Source organism: Rhinopithecus roxellana, chromosome 10, assembly GCF_007565055.1.
Source record: "Rhinopithecus roxellana isolate Shanxi Qingling chromosome 10, ASM756505v1, whole genome shotgun sequence".
In the NCBI taxonomy this organism is placed as follows: Eukaryota; Metazoa; Chordata; class Mammalia; order Primates; family Cercopithecidae; genus Rhinopithecus; species Rhinopithecus roxellana.
The window spans coordinates 59,017,314-59,038,699 of NC_044558.1; the positions used below are offsets into that span (position 1 = coordinate 59,017,314).

The following is a 21,386-nucleotide window of genomic DNA, read 5'->3' on the forward strand; positions in this document are numbered from 1 at the left end:
CTGGGGGGACGGCGGGTGTGGGGGGACGGCGGGTGTGGGGGGACGGAGGGTGTGGGGGGACGGTGGGTGGGGACCACCACCTCCCCAAACTTCTCCATTAAGTAGCTATGGGCAGAGACTGTTCCTCCGTGAGGCTGGAGGAGGGAAAGAATGGGGGTGCCTCTTGGATTTTCACCCACTCCTACATGAGGGGGTTGCTGCTGCCTCCCGGCTAACCACCTCTGGGAAAGTCGACAGATCCTCCCCAGCAACCGGCCACTCCACCTTTTCTTCCTAGCCAACTGGCAGAGGCGTGTGAACCACAGCAACTCCATCTTGAATAGGGGCTGGGTAAAATGAGGCTGAGACCTACTGGGCTGCATACCCAGATGGTTAAGGCGTTCTGAGTCACAGGATGAGATAGGAAATCAGTACAAGATACAAGTTGTTCAAGATCTTGATTATAAAACAGGTTGCAGTAAAGGAGCCGGTCAAAACCCACCAAAACCAAGGCGTCCTCACAGCTATACTGCCACAAGCGCCATGACGGTTTACAAATGCCATGGCAACGACAGGAATTTACCCTGTATGGTTTTAAAAGGGGAGGCATGAATAATCCACCCCTTGTTTAGCACATAGTCAAGAAATAACCATAAAAATGGGCAACCATCAGCCCTTGGGGCTGCTCTGCCTGTGGAGTAGCCATTTTTTTATTCCTTTACTTTCCTGATAAACTTGTTCTCACTTTACTGTATGGATTCACCTTGAATTCTTTCTTGTGCAAGATCCTGGAACCCTCTCTTGGGTTCTGGATTGGGACCCCTTTCCGGTAACACAACCACGCCTCCTTTCCTTGGTAACATCCCTAATTTTATTTCCGGTGTACACACCTCCCCAAGCGATCCACGTCTTTGTTGGGAACTGACTCTTCCGTGGGCTCTAGGTTGGGCATACAAGGTTGTACCCACGGAGTCTCTCTCTGTCGCCCAGGCTGGAGTGCTGTGGCGCGATCTCAGCTTATTGCAAGCTCCGCCTCCCGGGTTCAGCCATTCTCCCGCCTCAGCCTCCTGAGTAGCTGGGTCTACAGGCTCCTGCCACCGTGCCCGGCTAATTTTTTTTTTTTTTTCTTTTTGTACCTTTCGTAGAAACGGGGTTTCACCGTGGTCTCCATCTCCTGACCTCATGATCTGCCCGCCTTGGCCTCCCAAAGTGCTGGGATTACAGGCGTGACCCACCGCGCCTGGCCTGCTGTAGGCTTCTTAGTTGCTTCCTCGCCCTCCTGGGAGAGCTTTCCAAAGCCTCCCCCTCCCGCCAGGGACCTGCACCAGGTAGCCCAGGCCCTGGGAGCGGCTATACTCTTGGGGCCACACGGGGGCGCCAGCCTCAGGCGACTGCACCACTCCCTCCTGTAACAGGAGACCCCAACACCACAGAGCGCAGTCAAACGCCCTGCACTAGCCAGTTACTCCAACTGATAAGCCCCCTTCCTGCTTAGCCCCAAGTGAGTGAGGTGCTTCCTTGCAAATGAAAGTCTGCTGCCAACCCTGAGTCACTTCTCAAGATGCGGGCTCCCGTCAGCTCCCCAACTCCAGCCCCAACCCTGGGTGCCGCCTCCTGAGCTAGGCCTGGAGAGTGCAGACAGGAAGGAAGCGCAGCTGGACCTCACCTGGAGATGGGGACAGATTATCAGCAGCGTGAGAAGTGCTACAGGGAGCCCTCAAGGGCATCCCGCGTGTGCGGGCGATGCAGGCAGATGCATGGGGGAGGGTGGGGTGCTACCAAACCCCAAGTGAGCCCTGTTGGAACTGAGCCTGGGGTGAGCAGGTAAACAAGGTGTCGGGAGGCGATCCAAGCATCAGGGCCAAGGGCCCCGGAGCATGAAGGTAGAGACAGCCAGACGGGAGTAGCTGGAGAGGGTGCACGTGAGGACAAACAGGAAGAGGGGCAACAGGAAAGTGAGGTGGTGACAAGGGTGGGGAGATAACCTGGACCAAGGAGACTGGACTCCTGTGGGAGGGAAATGACCCTCAGGGCGGGCTTAGGCAAAGTAAACATGATCACAGGGCAAAGTGCTCCCACAGGACTTTATGCAGTAAGGAAGTGTGGCTATTGAACCCTTGAAATAATGTGGCTAGTAAGACGCAGGAACTAATTTTTAAACATTATTTACTTTTAATTAATTCTTTTTTTTTTTTTTTTTTCTGAGATAGAGTCTTGCCCTATCACCCAGGCTGGAGTGCAGTGGTGCAATCTTGGCTCATTGCAACCTCCACCTCCTGGGTTCAAGCTATTCTCCAGCCTCAGTCTCCCGAGTAGCTGGGACTACAGGCACGTGACAACACTCCTGGCTAAATTTTGTATCTTTAGTAGAGACGGGGTTTCACTATGTTGGCCAGGCTAGTTTCGAACTCCTGACCTCAGGTGATCCACCACCTCAGCCTCCCAAAGTGCTGGGATTACAGGTGTGAGCTACCAAGCCTGGTCCCTTTTAATTAATTCAAATGTAAATAGCTACACCAGTTAGGAGGCTGTGAAGATGGTCCAGGTGAGGGAGGGTAGGGGCCTGAAGCTGGTGGCAAAGAAATGGGGAGGGCATGGACCCTGGGATTGTCAGGGCACTGGCTTTTTAATATTTAACTTAACCACTCAGCTGGTACTGAAACAGTTGTTATGGAGGCCTGCGCTCGTGAGAACTAGCATGCCACAAGTGAGCAGAGCCAGGAAATCACGGAGATCCACTGAAAGAGGGGAAGGAAGGCTGAGGGCCTCAGAGGTCTCCTGGGGGTCTGGCTGGGGCAACAGGGTGCTTGTGTGTCATCACTAAGAACAGGAACCCATGATGAATCAGCTTGGAGATGACAAGTGCAGTTTTGAACACATGGAAACTGAGAGGCCTCAGGACATCCCAGTGGAAGCATCTGATAGGCTGTTCTGTATAAGGCTCTGATACTCAGGAGGGAACTGAAACTGAAGACAGCTCTGTCAGTCATCAGAGGTCAGAAACTGGCAGCCCAAAGGCCAGCTTCAGGTCACAGATGGAGGTTTAGACTGGCTGACACCATTGATTTCTTATGGAGCCTATTTTTTTTTTTTTTTTTTTTTTTTAAGATTAAGCCTCACTCTATCGTTCAGGGTGGAGTGCAGTGGCACAATCTCAGTTCACTGCAACCTCCACCTCCCAGGTTCAAGTGATTCTCCTGCCTCAGCCTCCCAAGGTGCTGGGATTACAGGTGCGTGCCACCATGCACGGCTAATTTTTTTATTTTTTTTAGTAGAGACGGGGTCTCACCATGTTGGCCTGGTCCTGAACTTCCGACCTCAGGTGATCCACCCGCGTTGGCCTCCCAAAGTGCTGGGATTACAGGCATGAGCCACTGCGCCCAGCCTAATTTTTGTATTTTTAGTAGAGACAGGGTTTCACCATGTTAGCCAGGCTGGTCTCAAACTCCTGACCTCAAGTGATCTATCCGCCTCAACCTCCTAAAGTGCTAGGATTACAGGCGTGAGCCACAGAGCCCGGCCAGAGGCTACATTTTTAGATTAGCAGAATTTATGTAAAAATCTGGATTTCCATCTCCTCTTGAAAACTGAGAAGATCTGACAATATTGGGCCTGAATTTCCTCATGCGACAGTCATCTAGAGTTGCCTAGCAGCCCCTCCTCAGGCCAACACCCAGCCAGCAGACACCACTAGTGGGCAGTGTATTTGCCCACTCCAAGTAGATGTGGCAAAAGAGACTTGCCACCCCTGTAATCCCAGGGCTTTGGGAGGTCAAGGCAGGAGGATGGCTTGAGGCCAGGAGCTTGAGACCAGCATGGACAATATAGCAAGACCCCATCCCTACAAAAAATGTTGTTGCCCAGGTATGTTGGTGTTCATTTCTAGCCCCAGCTATTTGGGAGGCTGAGGCAGGAGGATCACTTGAGCCTAGGAGGTCGAGGCTGGGACAAGCTATGATTGCACTGCTGCACTCTAGCCTGGGCAACATAAAAAAACTCCCATCTCTACAAACAATTTTTTTTTTTTAATAGCTGGGCACGGTAGCATGCACCTGTAGACCCAGGTACTCAAGACGCTGAGGTGGGAGGCTCGCCTAAGCCCAGGTCTCCAAGGTTGCAGTAAGCTATGATTGTGACACTGTACTCCAGCCTGGGTCACAGAGCCAGACTGCCTCTAAAAACAATTTTTAAAAATATAAAAAAAGACACTTACAACAACCCACACACACATAGTCACAGGCCCCTTTATGGTGTGACTTTGGGCACTCCTCTCAGCAAAAGGTGCAGTCTACTTAGCATGAAGTACAGCAAATGGAAAAACTTTAAAAAAAAAAAAAAAAAAAAAGGCCGGGCGCGGTGGTTCACGCCTGTAATCCCAGCACTTTGGGAGGCCGAGGCGGACGGATCATGAGGTCAGGAGATCGAGACCATCCTGGCGAACGCGGTGAAACCCCGTCTCTACTAAAAATACAAAAAATTAGCTGGGCTTGGTCCGGGGCGGACACCTGTAGTCCCAGCTACTCAGGAGGCTGAGGCAGGAGAACAGCGTGAACCCGGGAGGCGGAGCTTGCAGTGAGCCGAGATCACGCCACTGCTCTCCAAGCGCAGGTGGGAGGAGGCCAAGCGCAGTGGCTCATGCCTGTAATCCCAGCACTTTGGGAGACCAAGGAGAGTGGATCACTTGAGCCCAGGAGTTCAAGAACAGCCTGGGCAACCTAGTGACACCCCATCTCTACAAAAAAAATTTTTTTAATTAGGTGGGTGTGATGGCACATCCCTGTAGTCCCAGCTACTCTAGAGGCTGAGGCAGGAGGATTGCTTGAACTCAGAAGGCAGAGGTTGCAGTGAGCCAAGATCCCCAGCACCATGTTGAAGACACTCAAGCTAGACTTTAAAATGAGAGACCCAGAGGAGAGACAGAAGCTCCACTAAGTCCAGAGAACACCTGCACTGACTGACAACAGAGGGGGCAAGGACAGCAAAGAGCACTACAGAGGCCAAGAGGTGAGAGCACTGCAGGAGGGAGGAGCAGTCAATGGTCAGCCGCAAGTGCCTTTGGAGGCCAAGCCATAGCTTGACCAACATCCCAGGGCATACAAAGGCACAGGTTACCTGGATGTGCGTGGAAGAGTTTCCCTCTTTGAGTGAGCCTTAACCCAACAAGAACAAAGCTTTGTGTTGGCCGGGCACGGTGGCTCTGGCCTATAATCCCAGCACTTTGGAAGGCCAAGGTAGGCAGATCACCTGAGGTCAGGAGTTCAAGGTCAGCCTGGCAAACATGATGAAACCCTGTCTCTACTAAAAAGATACACCAAAAAAATTAGCTGGCTGTGGCAGTGCACGCCTGTAGTCCTCGCTACTCAGGAGGCTGAAGCAGGAGAATCACTTGAACTTGGGAGGCAGAGGTTTCAGTGAACTGAGATTGTGCCATTGCACTCCAGCCTGGGTGACAGTGAACTGAGATTGTGCCACTGCACTCCAGCCTGGGTGACAGAGCAAGACGCTGTCTCAAAAAAAAAAAAAAAAAAAAAAAAAAAAAAAAAAAAAAATTCAAAAAGCTTTGTGGGAATTGTTCAAGTTAGATTTTTCTTTCTCTCTTTTTTTTTTTTTTTTTTGGAGATGGAGTCTTGCTCTGTCGCCCAGGCTAGAGTGCAGTGGCACAATCTCAGCTCACTGCAACTTCTGCCTTCCAAGTTCGAGCAATTCTCGTGCCTCAGCCTGCTGAGTAGCTGGGAATACAGGTGCCCACCACCATGCCCAGCTAATTCTTGTATTTTTAGTAGAGACAGGGTTTCACCATGTTGGCCAGGCTGTTCTCGAACTCCTGACCTCAGGTGATCCACCTGCCTCAGTCTCCCAAAGTGCTAGGATTATAGGTGTGAGCCACTGCACCCTACCCAGCCAGATTTTTCCAAAAGGGTTGCTTTTGTTGAATGATAATCCAGTTGAATAAAGAATCTTTCCATTTCCATTATGTTAGTCCAGCAATAGAGCCAACATGACAATCTTCAGCCATAACCACAGAAGCCAGCATTACAACTCAGAAGCTAAAGTTCCAAATGTATAACATGATAAAAACATACCAAGACAAGCTTGATTAATTTAGTAAAACATTACCAGTCTCTTGGCCAATACAGCCAACTTCCCAGCAGAAACAGCGAGTCAGGCCTTTAGGCTCCCTGGGCTTGGCCCGGAATCCCCATACCTCAGCCAATGGCCCAGGCTACTGACCCCAGTCTCTGGGTCAGTTCATTTTAGACAACAGGGTTGCTGGGCTGCCACAGAGATCAGCAAACAAAATAGTTCACCTGCAAGGAACAGGCCTTCCTTGTGACAACTATGCTGCAGGAAAACCAGCCAAGTTGCCGGAACCACAGAGTACAACAAAGTTTGGGTAAAATAGGCCGGGCGCGGTGGCTCAAGCCTGTAATCCCAGCACTTTGGGAGGCCGAGGCAGGCGGATCACGAGGTCAGGAGATCGAGACCCTCCTGGCTAACACGGTGAAACCCCGTCTCTACTAAAAATACAAAAAACTAGCCGGGCACGGTGGCGGGCGCCTGTAGTCCCAGCTACTTGGAGGCTGAGGTGGGAGAATGGCGGGAACCCGGGAGGCGGAGCTGGCAGTGAGCCGAGATCGCGCCACTGCACTCCAGTCTGGGCGACACAGAGAGACTCCGTCTCAAAAAAAAAAAAAAAAAAAAAAAAAGTTTGGGTAAAATAGTTGTGGCAAATGAAATTCTGAGGCTACATTTCCGTCCTGTGTGAAATTATTGAACATCCTTGGCCATCACTCCCTGTAGAGGTTTGTTTCATGTAAGTTGTAGTTCCAAACTGTGTGGGGTTTTTTGTTTGTTGTTTGTTGTTGTTGTTGAGACGGGGTCTTGCTCTGTCACCAGGCCGGAGTGCAGTGGTGAGATCTCAGCTCACTACAGCCTCTGCCTCCTGGGTTCGAGCGATTCTCCTGCCTTAACCTCTAGAGGAGCTGGGACTACGGGTGTGCTCCACCTCGCCCGGCTAATCTTTTTTTTTTTTTTTTTTTTTTTGTATTTTAGTAGAGACGGGGTTTCACCATGTTGGCCAGGATGGTCTCGATCTTCTGACCTCATGATCTGCCCGCCTCAGCCTCCCAAAGTGTTGGGATTATAGGCATGAGCCACCACGCCCTGCCCAAAATGTGTGTTCTCTAAAACACTCTTTAAAAGAGTTTTTAAAAAACTACTTTACTAAAAAAAACTAAATTTATGTTTAGTAACATGGCATTACGATCCTTGGAGATAAAATTAATTTTAGGCTGTTGTCCTGACAAAGCAAAGGAAATGCATCTAAAGTGGCATGGTTTTATTTTGTGTTTTTTGTTGTTGTTGTTGTTGTTTTTTGTTTTTTCTAAAATTTTTGTACTCTTCCAAAAGGAAGGTTTTAGAATGTTTCCCAAAGCATGTCTGTTGGAATGGTGGTCCCATGAGATGCTCCTTTAAAAAAAAGGAGGTAAAAGAATTATTTGGCCAAATCTGCTTTGAAATCCTCTCTCTCTCTTTTAGATTCATCCTACTATTGGCATAGTAATGCCTCTTTAAAGAACTACAATAAAGAAGCCTGTTTATCTTTGCTTAAAACAAAATCCTCAAGTTATTAACCACCCTTTTTTCAAGTAACACCCACAAAAGTCCCTTGGTGCTAGAGGACCTTGGAACCCACTGAAAGAAACACCACCTTGGTCTCTGGGGGAGGAGAAGTGGGACGTAACTCCCTGCTTTCTGACAAATGGTTTTGAAATATTCATCATTTCTCTAAAATGACAAAGGATGAAATATTGTTTCTACTTTTAATTCATTTCCCCTACAATTCTTGTAACATTTAGTTTGTAACAAAGACATTTTAAAGAAAAAGATACATTCAAAATCGGGAACCAGCAGGCAGCAAAGCTTCCATTCACCAGCCACCTGTGCATTTGAAGTGGTTGAGTCTGCTCCCAATGTGTTCATAGCCTCTGGAACGCCCTCGCAGGTACAAGAGCATGGCGTTCAAATTTTCAACCAGTTACATGGCCATGTCCCTCTCCATCCTGCCTGCACACTGGGAGAAAATGCAAATCCATGAAGAGTGGTATTTAAAGAATTGACAGCCTTGAAAACATTTTGGAATTATTTGATTTCCTCACAAAACTTCATTATTGCTAAATCCAAAAGATGAGCATGACAATATCTGTAAGTCTACCAACTGTCCTTCTTAAACTTTGCTGTTAACACTTCTCTAAATCTTCTGTTCACGCCAGCAGCATATCATATGACCAACTCTAATATGCCTCCGTTAGATTCTAGGACATTTCTGGGAGTTTATACATTTTTGTTTGAGAAAGTTAAGGAGCTATCATACAATTACAGTTCCCCCCTCCTCCCTACTCTATGATCAAAGGAAAAATTTAAGGGGCAGTGCCCCTTGTTCCATAACATATTTCCCCATGGTCCTCCATGTGTAGGGCAAAACAGCAGAAATCCCCATCCTAACAGAGTTGGCATTTGAGCAGATGGCTTGGGCAAGGAAGTTCCCAGTTAATATAGCGGCTCTTATCATGCAAACCAGTCCAAGAAGGAGACACAGCCACCTTGAGCCAAATTGTTTTGCAAGGAATGGGTTCAAAGTCAAGAAAAGAGGAGAGTTCACCACATAGACTGTCAGCTTCAACAAAGAGTAGCTCTCATAGGGGTGAATGGGTTTGGGTTGCTCAAGAAGAGAGAGAGTCCAAAGATAGAGCTGGAGCTTGAGTTGAAGCCCCCAGGAGCTCCCCAGGCAGAAAGAGCAGAGGCTCAGGCTGAGGACAGCTCCCTGAATGGCCACCTGAAACCTGAAACCGTGGAGCAAAAACATCAGGGAACTCTATATGGTGGAAAGGAGATAGCCAGATGTGGCGGTGCACATCTGTAGTCCCAGCTACTGGGGAGGCTGAAATAGGAGGATCACTTGAGCCCAGGAGTGTGAAACTAGAATGACCCGTGATTGCGCCACTGCACTCCAGCCTGGTGAAAGAGTAATACCCTGTTTTAATAAGAACAAAATAACAAAAATAAAAACAAGAAAGGAGAGAGTTGGCTAAGCTTCATCACCTTGGTGGGTTTGGAACCCTTACTTGATCCTTCACTAAAGTACATCTTGGGCGTCCAGTGAGGTTTCGTGTGTATTGGGAGGATGGTGAGGATGGGAGCCAGGCATGGGACCTGTATTCAAGAAGAAGCTGCCCCACACACTGGCCATCTATGGATTTCCAGCCAACAAGCATGTGCAGCCATCTATGGATTTCCAACCACAACTGAGAACTCAAGAGACAGGCTGCCCAGTCTTTCCTCTCTCCCAGAGAATGAAGAGGCCTCCATCATTTCAGGTTGATGCTCTGGTTTGGGTAGAGCACACTCTTCCTGAGTGGCTTCCTGAGAAAATGTGCAAGACAAGTCCATTTTCTGGCTCTCCATGGAAGACCCACTTCACCTGCAGCCTCTCTGTGTTCTCATCGGTGCTCCCTTGCTCACTCACTGCAGCTCCTGGACTTCCCCGCGGTTCCCCGACCACAGCAGGCATGCTTCTTTCTCTGGGTCTCAGCACTTGTTCCATGACCTGGAGTGCTTCCCCCCTGCCCCCTCCCTACTCTCTCTATTGCCCACTCTCATTCAGGTCTTCGCTCAAATAACACTTTCTTGGCCGGGTGCAGTGGCTCATGCCTGTAATCCCAACACTTTGGGAGGCCGAGGCGGGTGGGTCACTTGAGTTCAGGAGTTTGAGACCAGCCTGACTCAGCCTGACCAACATGGTGAAACCCCGTCTCTACAAGAAATATAAAAACTTAGCCATGTGTGGTGGTCACACACCTGTAATCCCAGCTACTCAGGAGGCTGAGGCAGGAGAATCACTTGAACCCGGGAGGTGGAGGTTGTAGTGAGCCAAGATCATGCCATCACACTCCAGCCTGGGCAACAGAGCAAGACTCTGTCTCAAAAATAAATAAATAAATAAATAAACAAACAGCTTCTTGGCAACACTTTCCCTGATAATTCCATTTAAAATTCCAGCCTTTCCCCTGCTCTCTCCATGCACCGTCCCTGCTTTGCTTTGCTCCATAGGTTGAACTGTGTCCCCCCACAAAAAGATGTGCTAAAGTCCTAACCCTGAGCACTTCAGGATGTGACCTTATCTGGAAGTAGGATCATTGCAGATGTAATTAGTTAAATTAAGATGAGGTCATACTGGACTCGGGTGGGCCCCCAAATCCAAAAGAACTGGTGTCTTCATAAGAAATTTGGAGACAGAGACATGGGAAGAACACCATGTGATGGGACAGAGCTGGGCTGTGCAGCTGCAAGCCAAGGGACGCCAGATATTTCCAGCCACCACCAGTGGTCACCACTGGAAGCGAGGCGGAGGCAAGGAAGGATTATCCTGCAGGTTTTTGTTTGTTTGTTTGTTTGATTTTTTTGAAGGCAGGGGTCTTGCTCTGTCGCCCAGATTGGAGTGCACGGCATAATTATGGCTCACTGCAGCCTCAACCTTCCCGGCTGAAGTGAGTCTCTTGTCTCAGCCTCCAGAGTAGCTGGCATGCACTACCATGCCCGGCTAATTTTTTAATGTTTTTGTAGAGATGGGGGAGGGGGGGTCTCACTATGTTGCCCAGGCTGGTCTTGAACTCCTGGACTCAAGTGATCCCCCTACCTCAACCTACCAAAGTGCTGGGATTACAGGTGTGAGTCACCACACCCGACCACCCTACAGGTTTCAGAGGGAGCATGGCCCTGCCAGCACCTGGATTTCCCAATTCTGGCCTCCAGAACTATCAGAGAATAAATTTCTGCTGTTTCAAGCCACCCAGTTTGTGGTATTTGCTATGGCAGCCCCAGGAGTTAATACACCATCTGACAGGCTCTATTTTTGAATTGTGTGGTTTATCATCTGTCTCACCTCACAAGAAAGCAGGCAGCACACAGGGAATTCCACCAGTTTCGTTCTCTTGGTGCCTAGAGCAGTGCCTGGCACGCAGTACAAGCTTTTCAAGCAGTGGCGGCTGGATGAGTGAGGGGTGAATGGTTGGAGCCTAGCATTCTTCCACGGCCACTGAAGACTCGGTGCCTGGCAGAAGGGTGGGCACAGCATCCTCAACGGCCCAGAAGACTGGAGATGGTGGAGCACGTGAGGGACAGCAGTGAGAGATGCAGGAGCGGGGACTCAAGAGGGCAGCAGTTTAGGGGCCACAAGAAGACGCCATCCTATGAGCAGTGGACACCACATTGACAGGGTGTGAAACAGGGACCGGACAGTGTGGCCGGACAGAACACTCCTCTGCTAAACACGACTCTGACAACAGTGTGGAGGATGGGTGGGCTGAGAAGCCCCAAGAGACACAGGGACCAGGTGCAAGGCGAGGTGGCGGCCGGGGACATGAAATGAAGCTTTCCATCAGGCAGAAGGGACCATATTTGGTGACGCACTGGCTGTGGAGGGGAATCGGGGACAGCTGCTGGGGTGGAGAAACCATCCTCTAAGATGCAGAACCTGCCAGGGAGACGGCTCCCGAGGGAAGAACCTGGCTGTGGGTGTGCTCTGGCACCTTCCACAGTCCTTCTCTGTCCGCACTAGCCTCTTGGTGTCCCCTCAGACACACCAGGCTCATTCCCACCCCAGTAACTTCCCGCCCCTCTGGCAGGAACACTGTGCCCCAGATCTTCTCTGGCTGGAGTCACCTCACAGGTCAGGTCTCAGCTCAAGTGTCACCTCCTTGGAGAGGCTTTCCCTGGCCACCTTCATGAAAGTCCCCCACAGGTCTCCATCCCATCACCCTGCTGTCTTTCCATTGCAGCACAATCACTCTCTGCAGGCACCTCATGCATTTGCTCACAGGTGCATGGAAGGGCCCTTCCCACCAGCAAGTACGTGAGCTCTCTGTCCCATGTACAACACGGTCTCCAGTGCCTGGGACAGTAGCTGCTCAAAAATATCTGTAGAATGGGTGGGAAGATTCACGTGGCCTTCAGGGGCCAGGTTAGGCTGGGGCTGCTGATTTCAGAGCCATGGGCAGAGAGATGGCAATTTCCATGCAGGGGAAGGGCAGGGAGCCCAGGGGGAAGATCTAGGAGAGGGCCTGGAGGAACTTGGTTTTGAGAGAGGAAAGAGGAAACCCTGGTACAAGACTCTCAAGGAGAGAGGGGAGATGCCCCAAGGGCAGGCCTAGGAACTGACAGCCTGGATTCAACCCAGCAGGCGCTCCAGAGCCCCAGTGTCCAGACACTAAGGCGCCCTTCATCTTGTTTGAGTGTTGCCAAGTGGGCACAATCACTATCTCATTTTCCTAAGGAAGAGGATTTAACTCACACAGCAAGCGGCAGACCCAGGGGAAAGCCCCAGCAGTGTTCTTCTGGAGCCCACAGTCTCATCCTCTCCTGTTGATGGCACCGATCTTCTTCGGGAACTGCCACAGGAGGAGGAGAGCTGTGAGAAGGGGCCAGCCACAGCAGACGTGGCCGGGAGAGCAGCCTCTGGAGCAACCACCCAGGGTATCTGAAGACCTGGCCGTCAGCTTAGCTGGGGTGGAGGCCAGGATGAAGAGGATGGAGACATAAACAGGAGGCAAGGAAGTGGGGACGGCAAGCGTGGGTAACTCTTTGGAGAAGTTTGGCTGTAAAGACAAGTGAGACATAGGATAGTAACCGGAGGCGGCAGTGGGTGCAAAGAGCGCTATTTTAAGGTGGCAGAAACCGGAGTGTGCTTGGACGCGACAGCCAACAGAGGAGCAACTGAAGAATTGAGTTAAGGAGGAAGCGGGGCGGCTCAGCACCGGGGTGGAGGGGCTGCAGAGGCGGAGGCCCAGCCCTCCTCTGCCCACTTATTTTCCGTGGGAAGTAGAAGGAGAGGGCACCTGAGCAGAGTTGGGAGGTGGGAGGGTCAGGTTTGAAAGAGCAGGGAAGGCTTGCAGTCATGCAGCAGGGGAGACAGCTGGCTGCAGCGAGGGCCAGGCAGTGGGACCCAGTGACCATTCTCAGTGCCATCAGTCTGCTCAAGGGTGTGATACTCTTTGGGGGCACCCAGCAGCCTGGGTAAAAGTTCAAAGGATAGAGAGTTGCAGTCATCCAGGGATGAGGTTTCACCGAGACGGTTCTGTGGATGGAGTGAAGTTAGGACATGGGCAAGAGAGTGACTGAGGTAATGCACCAGGCAATCTACACTGGAAGTGGGGCAACTGGGAAGGGGCTGAGGGTCAGGGAGGAAGCAGAGGTAAAAGAGGTCAAGGGACCAGAGTGACAATGTCGGAGTGAGCAGGTTGAAAGAGTAGAAGGTGTGGCCATAAAGCACAGCCTCTCAAGGAGGGATCTGAGGGGCCACAGCTCTGAGCCGGGGCAGGTGAACACCCAGAGGAGTGGTGAGTGTGGGCATGCGGCTGCAGCCTTGGCCTCTTGGCAGGACTCACAGAAGCCTCGCGGAAGTCAGCTGCGGCTGGGAAGGGCAGCCTGGCAGCTGTGGAGCAGGATGAAGATCCTTTTTGTGTGTTTGTTTTATTTTTTTATTGTCTTATTACGCCTAGGTGAGACAAGTGCCTGGGAAAGCATTCACACAGCATGAAGGAGTATATTCTAATAAGTCTGTTCCTCACCCTGCAGTGGGCTTGCAGACCAGAGGCAACTGCACCACCATCTTCCTCAGTGTGGAGCGTTTTTCAGAGCCTGAGGGGTAGTGGTGGGAGCAGCTCAGTTGGGCAGAAGTCTTCCCCACTTCTTCCTTCCAAGGTTCCAGGCTTCAGGTCCCCTCCCAGCACCCCAGAACTGCTCAGGGTATGGAGGCCCCTGGCCAACCCCTCAGTTTCCGAAATCCTCTCTTCCTCAACTGCCAAGAGAGTCCATTCCTCGGGCTCCCTCCCCCATCCCTGAGTATTCCTTGTCTGCCCCTGCCTTTAAGTGGTGGTCCACCAGGGCTGCGTCTTCCATCCCCTGCCTCCTCGCTTCATTCTGATGCATTCCTGCAGCTTCACTTTCCACCTCCAGCAGCATCAGGGCTCAGAACTCTCTCCGCTGAATTCCAGTCCTATACACTCATTGTCCACCTGACAGCTCCCCTCCAACTCAAGGAGCCACAGCTGAGCTCGTCAGCTGCCTGTCTGCCCATGGCCCCATCGGCAGCGGACATGAGTTACCTCATGGCCACCCAGCATCTGTTCACCCCAGGATGGAACAGGCCCAGATTTGGTGCACAGACAGCCCCCTCTGCTTTGGACCCTGCAGTTTGTGGTATTCCCTCCACCTCTACCCCAACCCAAGTACAGCATGTTACCAAAGTCTAGAACATTCCATACTCTCAGCGTAGTACTGTTTCAGGGTTAGCACAGAGTCAAACAGGCCCAATAGCAGCAAACCCTGGGGTTTGGCCCGAGTGACGTGGGAGAAGACCTCCCTTTTTCCTGATAGATTTGAACCTGAGAGGCTTTAAGCCAACGCCCTGCCTCACATGGAAGCCAGAAACACACACCATCAACACTCGCAGTGCATTTTCTTGGTGTCAGGTATGTGCCAAGCACCCTACATGTGTGGATCTCACTTTATCCTAACAAAACATGGCACCAGCTAGGCCCTATTTTCCCCCAACCTAAAGAGGAGGGAATTGAGCCACAGAGATGTTCAGGGCCTTGTCAGGCCATGCAGCTAATAACTACGGTGCCAGAATTCAAATCCAGACCACGTGACTCCAGAGTCCTTGCTCTCAACCACCAGGCTCTACTGCCAGAAGCTGACACAGGCAAGCAGAGCTATAGGAAGAGGGGAAACTGAGGCCTGCTCCCACCATGGAGCCCTGAATCATGCTGGACCTGCGTCCAGAACCACCCCTAGACTTTTCAGTTACATGGGCCAATATACTCCCTTCTGCCTGAGCCAAATATAGTTTGGGTTTTCTATAAAACCCAAAAAAGTTCTAACCGATAACACATCCTCTCAGTGGGTGGCACCACCGCACACACAGTATTCAGGCCAGAAACTAGAACATCGTCCTCCCCTCCTCCCTCTCCCTCATCCCTCACATCTAACCAGTGACCAAAGCTGGTGTCCCAGCCCTGGCCCTCTTCTTACCCCTGGTCCAGGCGACTATCATCATTTTTTTCTGGGTTTTGACAACAGCCTCCTTGCCTCCTTTCTACTTCTAGCCACCACAAACTTACCACCAAGTTCTTATCATCAAACTTATCACCAAGATCCAGGTCTTAACGTGTCCCTTCCTGCATGAAACCCTCCAGACACCTCAGTGCTCCTGGGGAAAGCTCCAACTCCTGCCCAGGCTGGCCCTACCCACCACCCTGGTCACACCTCCCTCACCCGCCCTGCCCCAGCCCCCCTGCTTCCGAAGCTTGCTGCTTCACACCTCCAAATCTCTGCCTGAGATGCTCTTGCTCCCTTCTTGCCAGGCGAATGCCCAGTGGCGATGCCACCTCCTCTGTGAGTTGTGCTTTGCTAATCCCAGCAGAGCTGTCACTCTCTGCTCTCGGCTCTGTCACTCTGGGCTCTTTTCATTCTCCATTTTAACTTCAGTTTTGTGAGCACCACTCTTTACTGGACTGTGAGCTCTTCGGGGTAGGGGCTCTGTCTTGTTTTTTTGTGTGTGTGGGTTTTTGTCGTTGTTGTTGTTTTGAGATGGAGTCTTGCTCTGTCACCCAGGCTGGAGTGCAGTGGCAGGATCTCGGCTCACTGCAACCTCTGCCTCCTGGATTCAAGCAATTCTCCCCATTATAGGCACGCACCACCACACCCAACTAATTTTTGTATTTTTAGTAGAGACGGGGTTTCACCATGTTGGTCAGGCTGGTCTCAAACTCCTGACCTCATAATCCACCCGCCTCGGCCTCCCACAGTGTTGGGATTACAGGTGTGAGCCATCGCCGCCCAGCCCTGTCTTGTTTATTTCCTCATCCCCATGTCCCAGAGTATGCCTGGCACAGAGCAGTCACTCAGTAAATATTCATGGAAAAGAGAATAAAATGAGTGTTCCCAGGAATAGAGGGCTGGTTCTATACCTCTTCTCTCCTCTCCTCTCCTCTTCTCTCTTCTCCTCTTCTCTTCTTCTCCTCTCTAGGGATGGTCAGGTTCAGGGAAAATAATTATGCCACAGGATGATTACTAGGCAGAAAGACTTTTTTCAATAAATAAGCATGTTACCAATTTGATCAATGACAAACCTATGATATTGTCACCTACATTTTATAAACAAAGAGACTGAGGTTTAGGAAGGTTTTGCAATCTAGAATTCCATGCACATGCTCACAAAACCCACTCTCATCTCAAAGCCAAGGCTCAGGCTGGACTCGGATGAGACAGATCCCAATAGTGACTGGTTGAATGAAGCGGTGCTCTTGCCCACACTGGCCACAGGGCGGCAGCCGAGTGCTGGCGTGAGGGTGGCTTTCTGCACCACTTCACACCCACCCTTGGAAGATGTGGATCTGAGGGTGCAAGGGGAAAAGCCACCACTGAGGAGAGGCCAGGGGACAGGGGCTGGGGTTGCTATATCTGCTAGAAACAGGTAAAACTGGAGGAGAGTTGGGGAACAAACCACTAATTCCTAGAGTCAAGGGCTGGAGACATAGACTGTAGACCTGAAGCTTGCATTACCAGCATATTTAATAACAGGCCACAGAAAGTGATGCAGCATTCCTGGATTGTGGGGACACTGCAGGCCTGCAAATGGGAGGCACTGACTTGCAGCAGGGGCCGGTCACTGTCAGACCACTGCTGCCTCACACCAGACAGGACAGGTGCTACACTCATGTCCTCAGAGGCCAGAAGGCAGGGGGCACAGCCAGCACCTGCTGCACCAGGCATCCAGGATGTGTGACCACTTCAGTGCCCAGGACATGCAGCAGGTCCCAAGCGGGCTGGGAGTGCAGGTCTCCCAAGTCCAGGCCCACCCGAGCACTTCCGGAGGTCCAGTGGAGCAGTTCAGAGGCAGCGGCTGGGTGCAAGGATCCCAGGTTGAGGTCTCACCATAAGCCAGGTGTCTCCCAGTCTTTCATCTGCAGCAAGAATGGGCTGAGGCCGGGCGCGGTGGCTCAAGCCTGTAATCCCAGCACTTTGGGAGGCCGAGACGGGCGGATCACGAGGTCAGGAGATCGAGACCATCCTGGCTAACACGGTGAAACCCCGTCTCTACTAAAAAAATACAAAAAACTAGCCGGGCGAGGTGGCGGGCGCCTGTAGTCCCAGCTACTCGGGAGGCTGAGGCGGGAGAATGGCGTAAACCCGGGAGGCAGAGCTTGCAGTGAGCTGAGATCCGGCCACTGCACTCCAGCCTGGGCGACAAAGCGAGACTCTGTCTCAAAAAAAAATAAAAAAAAAAAATAAAAATAAAAATAAGAATGGGCTGAAAGTGGCAGGGGACCCCCAGAGCGGCAGCAGAAGAGCTCTCTGGTTGGCAGATGATGCGGGGCTCAGGAATCTGTAGAGAGAGCCACCCCCGTCTTTGCTGGAGCGGGAGCTGCACTATGTGGAGACTGAGGAATGGACTCCATAAACCTCTCACAGCCTCTCCCAGTTTAGGGAAAATCTCAGGGGCTAAAGGAAGGTTAGGGCAAGATCTGAACCCACCAGTCGCTCCAGCCCTTCCCCTATGGACGGTGCAGGCTAAGTGAGCTGGCTAGGAGTCCAGTTGCCTGGCTTCTCTCCATGGCACTCAGACCTGTACCCATCCCCCACCTCTCACTCCCAGCTGGAGCCTGATGGGGTAACAGCAGCACCCAGTTCCCAATTTTCCACATTCTTTCCTGCCCACTCAGGCTGACAGCCTTGACCAGGGTCAGAGTTCCACGGCAAACATCTCAGTCCTTTCCTGTAGGAACACTGAGGTCCCAGGCACACCCCACGCCCTGCCCTCCAAGCACTAGGCTCAGAAACAGCAACGGGAGGAAGGTGGATGAAGAAAGCCTTTGCCCCCACATCTACACCCCTACCCCAGCTCTGTCCTGGGTGTGAGCAGACACGATGATGCTGGGGGTACAGCCCTTCCCAACACTAAATCACTCTACACCCTCACACAACGGGAACTTGAGCCCAAAGGCCAAACGGAAGGTCATCAGCCTTCGGCCCTGATCTCTCAGCTCTGACCGCTTGGATTTTTTTTCCACGGATGTTTATTCCAGCTGACCCTCTAAGCCCATCCCCCGTCAGGTTCAGGCCAGGAAAGCTGAGCCCAGCTGGCTGAGGAGCTGCTGCCGGCATCTGGAAGACTGCTCCCCACAGCAAGAAGGTAGGCAGGGCCCCAGGGAAGCAGGATGGGAAGGGAGCAGTGACACAGGGGTTTGGGGGTCCATCCCTGGTTCGCAAATGTATGAAGAGAGGCCGCGTTTTGCACCAGCATCTCAAGAGTGATGAGAAAGCAGGGAAGGGAAGAGGACAGAGCAAGAGGGGCCCCCAAGTGCCAGAATGGGGCTTGAACTTGGAATCAGGGCCCAGGGTCTGCTTCCAGCTCTGTCATTAATGTGAGCATGTCACTTACTGTTCTCTGAGCTTCCCCACATTCCCAGTGATCTGGAGACCCTCTCTCCCATCTGGGAAAGGAGAGGAGTGTGGGGCCAGAGGGTGACAGGCAAGGCAGCTGGGTGAAACCGGGTATAATCAAGAGAGGAAGTTCCCACCATCTCCCCCAGCAAAGGTGGGGGGGAATGTCCCCTGGGCCCAACCACCTGCTCGTGCCAGGTGCAGTAACAGACACACCACACACACCCCTCAGGGCGCTGGACAACCCTCCCTCCTAGGGGGCAGGGTGGGGGATGGGGGGGACCCTGAGGTGAGAAGTCCCTGGCTCAGCAAGGCCAGTGTGGCGCCGCTGCCCAGGATTAGCGCCAAATCCTGGGCTGCTGGGCAGGGATCACACGTGGTCGTCAGCTTCGCAGCTGCTTAGCTGCACCTGCCCGCATCCTCCCCCTGCCCCTCACAGGCACCCAGCCTGACTCCTTTCTCAGATGGAAACTGGGACCCTGCCCTACCCCAGATAAGCAGGGGAGGGGCTCCAGAATCAGGGAGGGGGCAAGAGAGGCTAAAGTCGCCCCTGACAAACAAACACTTCCACCCACAGAAACAAACCCCCAGGGGCTCCTAGGTGCAAAGCTGAACAGAGGGAAGGAACAGAGAAGGCCTCTCCAGTCCCTGTGGCTGTCCCAGGTGGCTTTCACCTGTAGTTACCTTGTTCTCAGGCCATCCAGGCCCTTCCCTCCAGATGGCTCCTGTCCTTGGAAAGACAGAGCGAGACACCCAGACAGAGCCCCCACAGCTGGGAGTCCTCAGCCCTACTTCCTGGAGCAGCGCTTCTGAGGCCCCCCAGCTGTCAGGAACCCTGCCATCCACACCCCTCAACACACACCACACAAAGCTCCTTTGTCTGGGCTACATCTACTCCCCCACCCCTCACCCCCTCCCCCCCCCCCCCGCCCCCACGACCTGAGCAGGGTCCAGGGAAGGGCCTTCCACACACCTCCCCATTCCCCAGGGCCACCCAGGCCCCTGGCTCTGCCCTCTAACATGACCACACTCCTCTCCCTGTCTCAAGAGGGAGGCCAGGCAAGGAATCTCCCACAAGCCCCCTTCCAGGGAAAAGGTTTCAGGCAGCTGAGGCCAAAGGCTGGCGCTGTCTTCCTATCTCCTCAGCCCCGTGGAGTAGGCAGTGCTGGGGCCCGCAGAGTTGGGCCTAGGACCTATAGGGGCCGGGGCAGATGCAGACCGTGGGGTTGAGGGTGGGGGCTAAGGAAGAAGCCCCCAAAGCACACTGTGGCCTCTAGACTCCCTCCTCTGTCATCCTCCTGCCTCCACAACCACCCCACAGTTACACAGCAGCCTCTGTTCCTAGAAAAAGCGCTTAATGCTGGAACATTTAAGATGGGAGGAGGGGGCCAGAGCTGCAGGAGACACAATCCCGGGCGGGGCGGCCTCCTCCTGATTCCGCACACCTGGGTGGCTGCAGCCCCCACCGGCCGGCCGTGGACTTACAGAGCTGGGAACCGGAGTCGCTGAAGAGCCCATTCCCCAGACAGATGCCTTGCTACGCCCCAAGAAGCCTCCTCAGTAAGGAAGCTACTGTAGGCCCCCGGACCCCCGCGCCCACACTCCCGCTACCCTCCCTCTCACCTGTGTGGGGCGCGCCGCTTAGGGTAAGGGATTGCGACCGCAGCAGCCGTCGGGCATGCTCTGGACCGCTCGGAGTCAGGGGACGCCTGGAGGCCGCGACCTCCGAGCGCAGCTGGGCACCTAGGAGTCGTCGTCGCCGTCCTCTCCGCTGGCACTGCCGGGCTCGGGCTCGCGGGACGCGCGCTGCTCGCGGGCCAGCAGCGCTGTCAGGCCCTGGGCGCGGAGGAGGAGGCCGCCGCCCAGGAACAGGACCCCGCAAAGCACCAGCAGGGACAGGACGCCAAGCACCGCCGCCTGCACCGCGAGCGGCCCCTCGGGGGGCTCCGGCGGCGACCCCGACTGGTTACAGCAGGAGCTCAGCCAGGCGGCCTGAGCCGCCGCGCCCGCCTGAGAGCCGTTCATGCTCCAGCGCCGGCTGCCCAGATGTGGCGGGATCGCCAGATGTGCGGGAGCCCAGACTGGCGGGCGGGCCGGAGGCTGCGTCGCGGGGAGGGAACCAAGGGGCGGACCCCAGGCGCCCTACGCCCCTACCCCTTGCGCAGAGCGCTCGGGCACTTCCTAGACAAAGAGCTCCAGCCGTTGTGGCTATAGCCCTTTCTCCACAGGCCCAGTCGCGGGGCACACCGTATTTCTTCTCATCCCCAAGGCCCACAGGCACCCCCATGCGAGTCCAGTCAGCCAAAACCTGAAGCCGTGTCCCCAAGAGCCCCTCCCCTTCTCAAAGTGGGCCAAGAGGTACATCTGGGCAGAGCCCTGAGAAGATCCTCAGACCCCATCCCAGCTGCAGGCTGGGGTGCTGCCCCTCTGAGCAGGACACAAGACAAAGGTGATTGTCCCCATTCTTGAGTTTTTTATCCCGAGACCAAAGTTCTATGGTGCTAGGTGGCCCAGGTGGCTGCTGAGCCAGGAGGCACATGGGCAGCCATAAGAGTGAGTCCCACCCTTCCTCGTCCATCATCCCCTTCAGAAGCCTCCTGGAGCTGGACAAGCAGGCCAATGCCTCCTGCACACTCCACAGCAGGGAGACATTCAGGTACAGCAGAGCAGAGCAGAGCAGAGCAGAGCATGGGGAATTCAAGGCCCACCTCCACTCCTTTTCTCAGGCCCCATAGGCCAAGGAGAGTCACATTTACAGACCAATGGGAGAGCACAGATTTGATCCACCAGGACTCCAGTCCTGACTCTGGATAAATCAGTCCCCCACTTCAGAAAATCGCAATGCCATAAGGGAGGGGAATATTACTGTCCTGTCTACCAGGGTGGCCCATTGCCAGCTAGGT

The 21,386-nt window shown here is 53.0% G+C and overlaps 1 protein-coding gene and 1 long non-coding RNA gene across 2 annotated transcripts; both read right to left on the bottom strand.

The window, feature by feature from the left end:
• Positions 1 to 7,788: 7,788 nt before the first annotated feature.
• On the bottom strand, positions 7,789 to 12,425 carry LOC104670648. The gene is made up of 2 exons (XR_749164.2): positions 12,329 to 12,425; positions 7,789 to 8,053 (listed from the first exon to the last, which is right to left on the bottom strand). It is a non-coding gene; the product is annotated as an uncharacterized LOC104670648 (long non-coding RNA).
• Positions 12,426 to 17,367: 4,942 nt separating this feature from the next.
• Positions 17,368 to 20,508, bottom strand: SMIM41 (small integral membrane protein 41). The gene is made up of 2 exons (XM_030939621.1): positions 20,107 to 20,508; positions 17,368 to 17,425 (listed from the first exon to the last, which is right to left on the bottom strand). Exon 1 carries the CDS (start codon positions 20,506 to 20,508, stop codon positions 20,227 to 20,229), a length of 282 nt encoding a protein of 93 aa, XP_030795481.1. The 3' UTR covers positions 17,368 to 17,425; positions 20,107 to 20,226.
• Positions 20,509 to 21,386: the final 878 nt, after the last annotated feature.

What these genes read in the sequence shown, in the direction of transcription:
- SMIM41 (XM_030939621.1), bottom strand. Translation starts at nt 20,508, where the DNA reads ATGAACGGCTCTCAGGCGGGCGCGGCGGCTCAGGCCGCCTGGCTGAGC.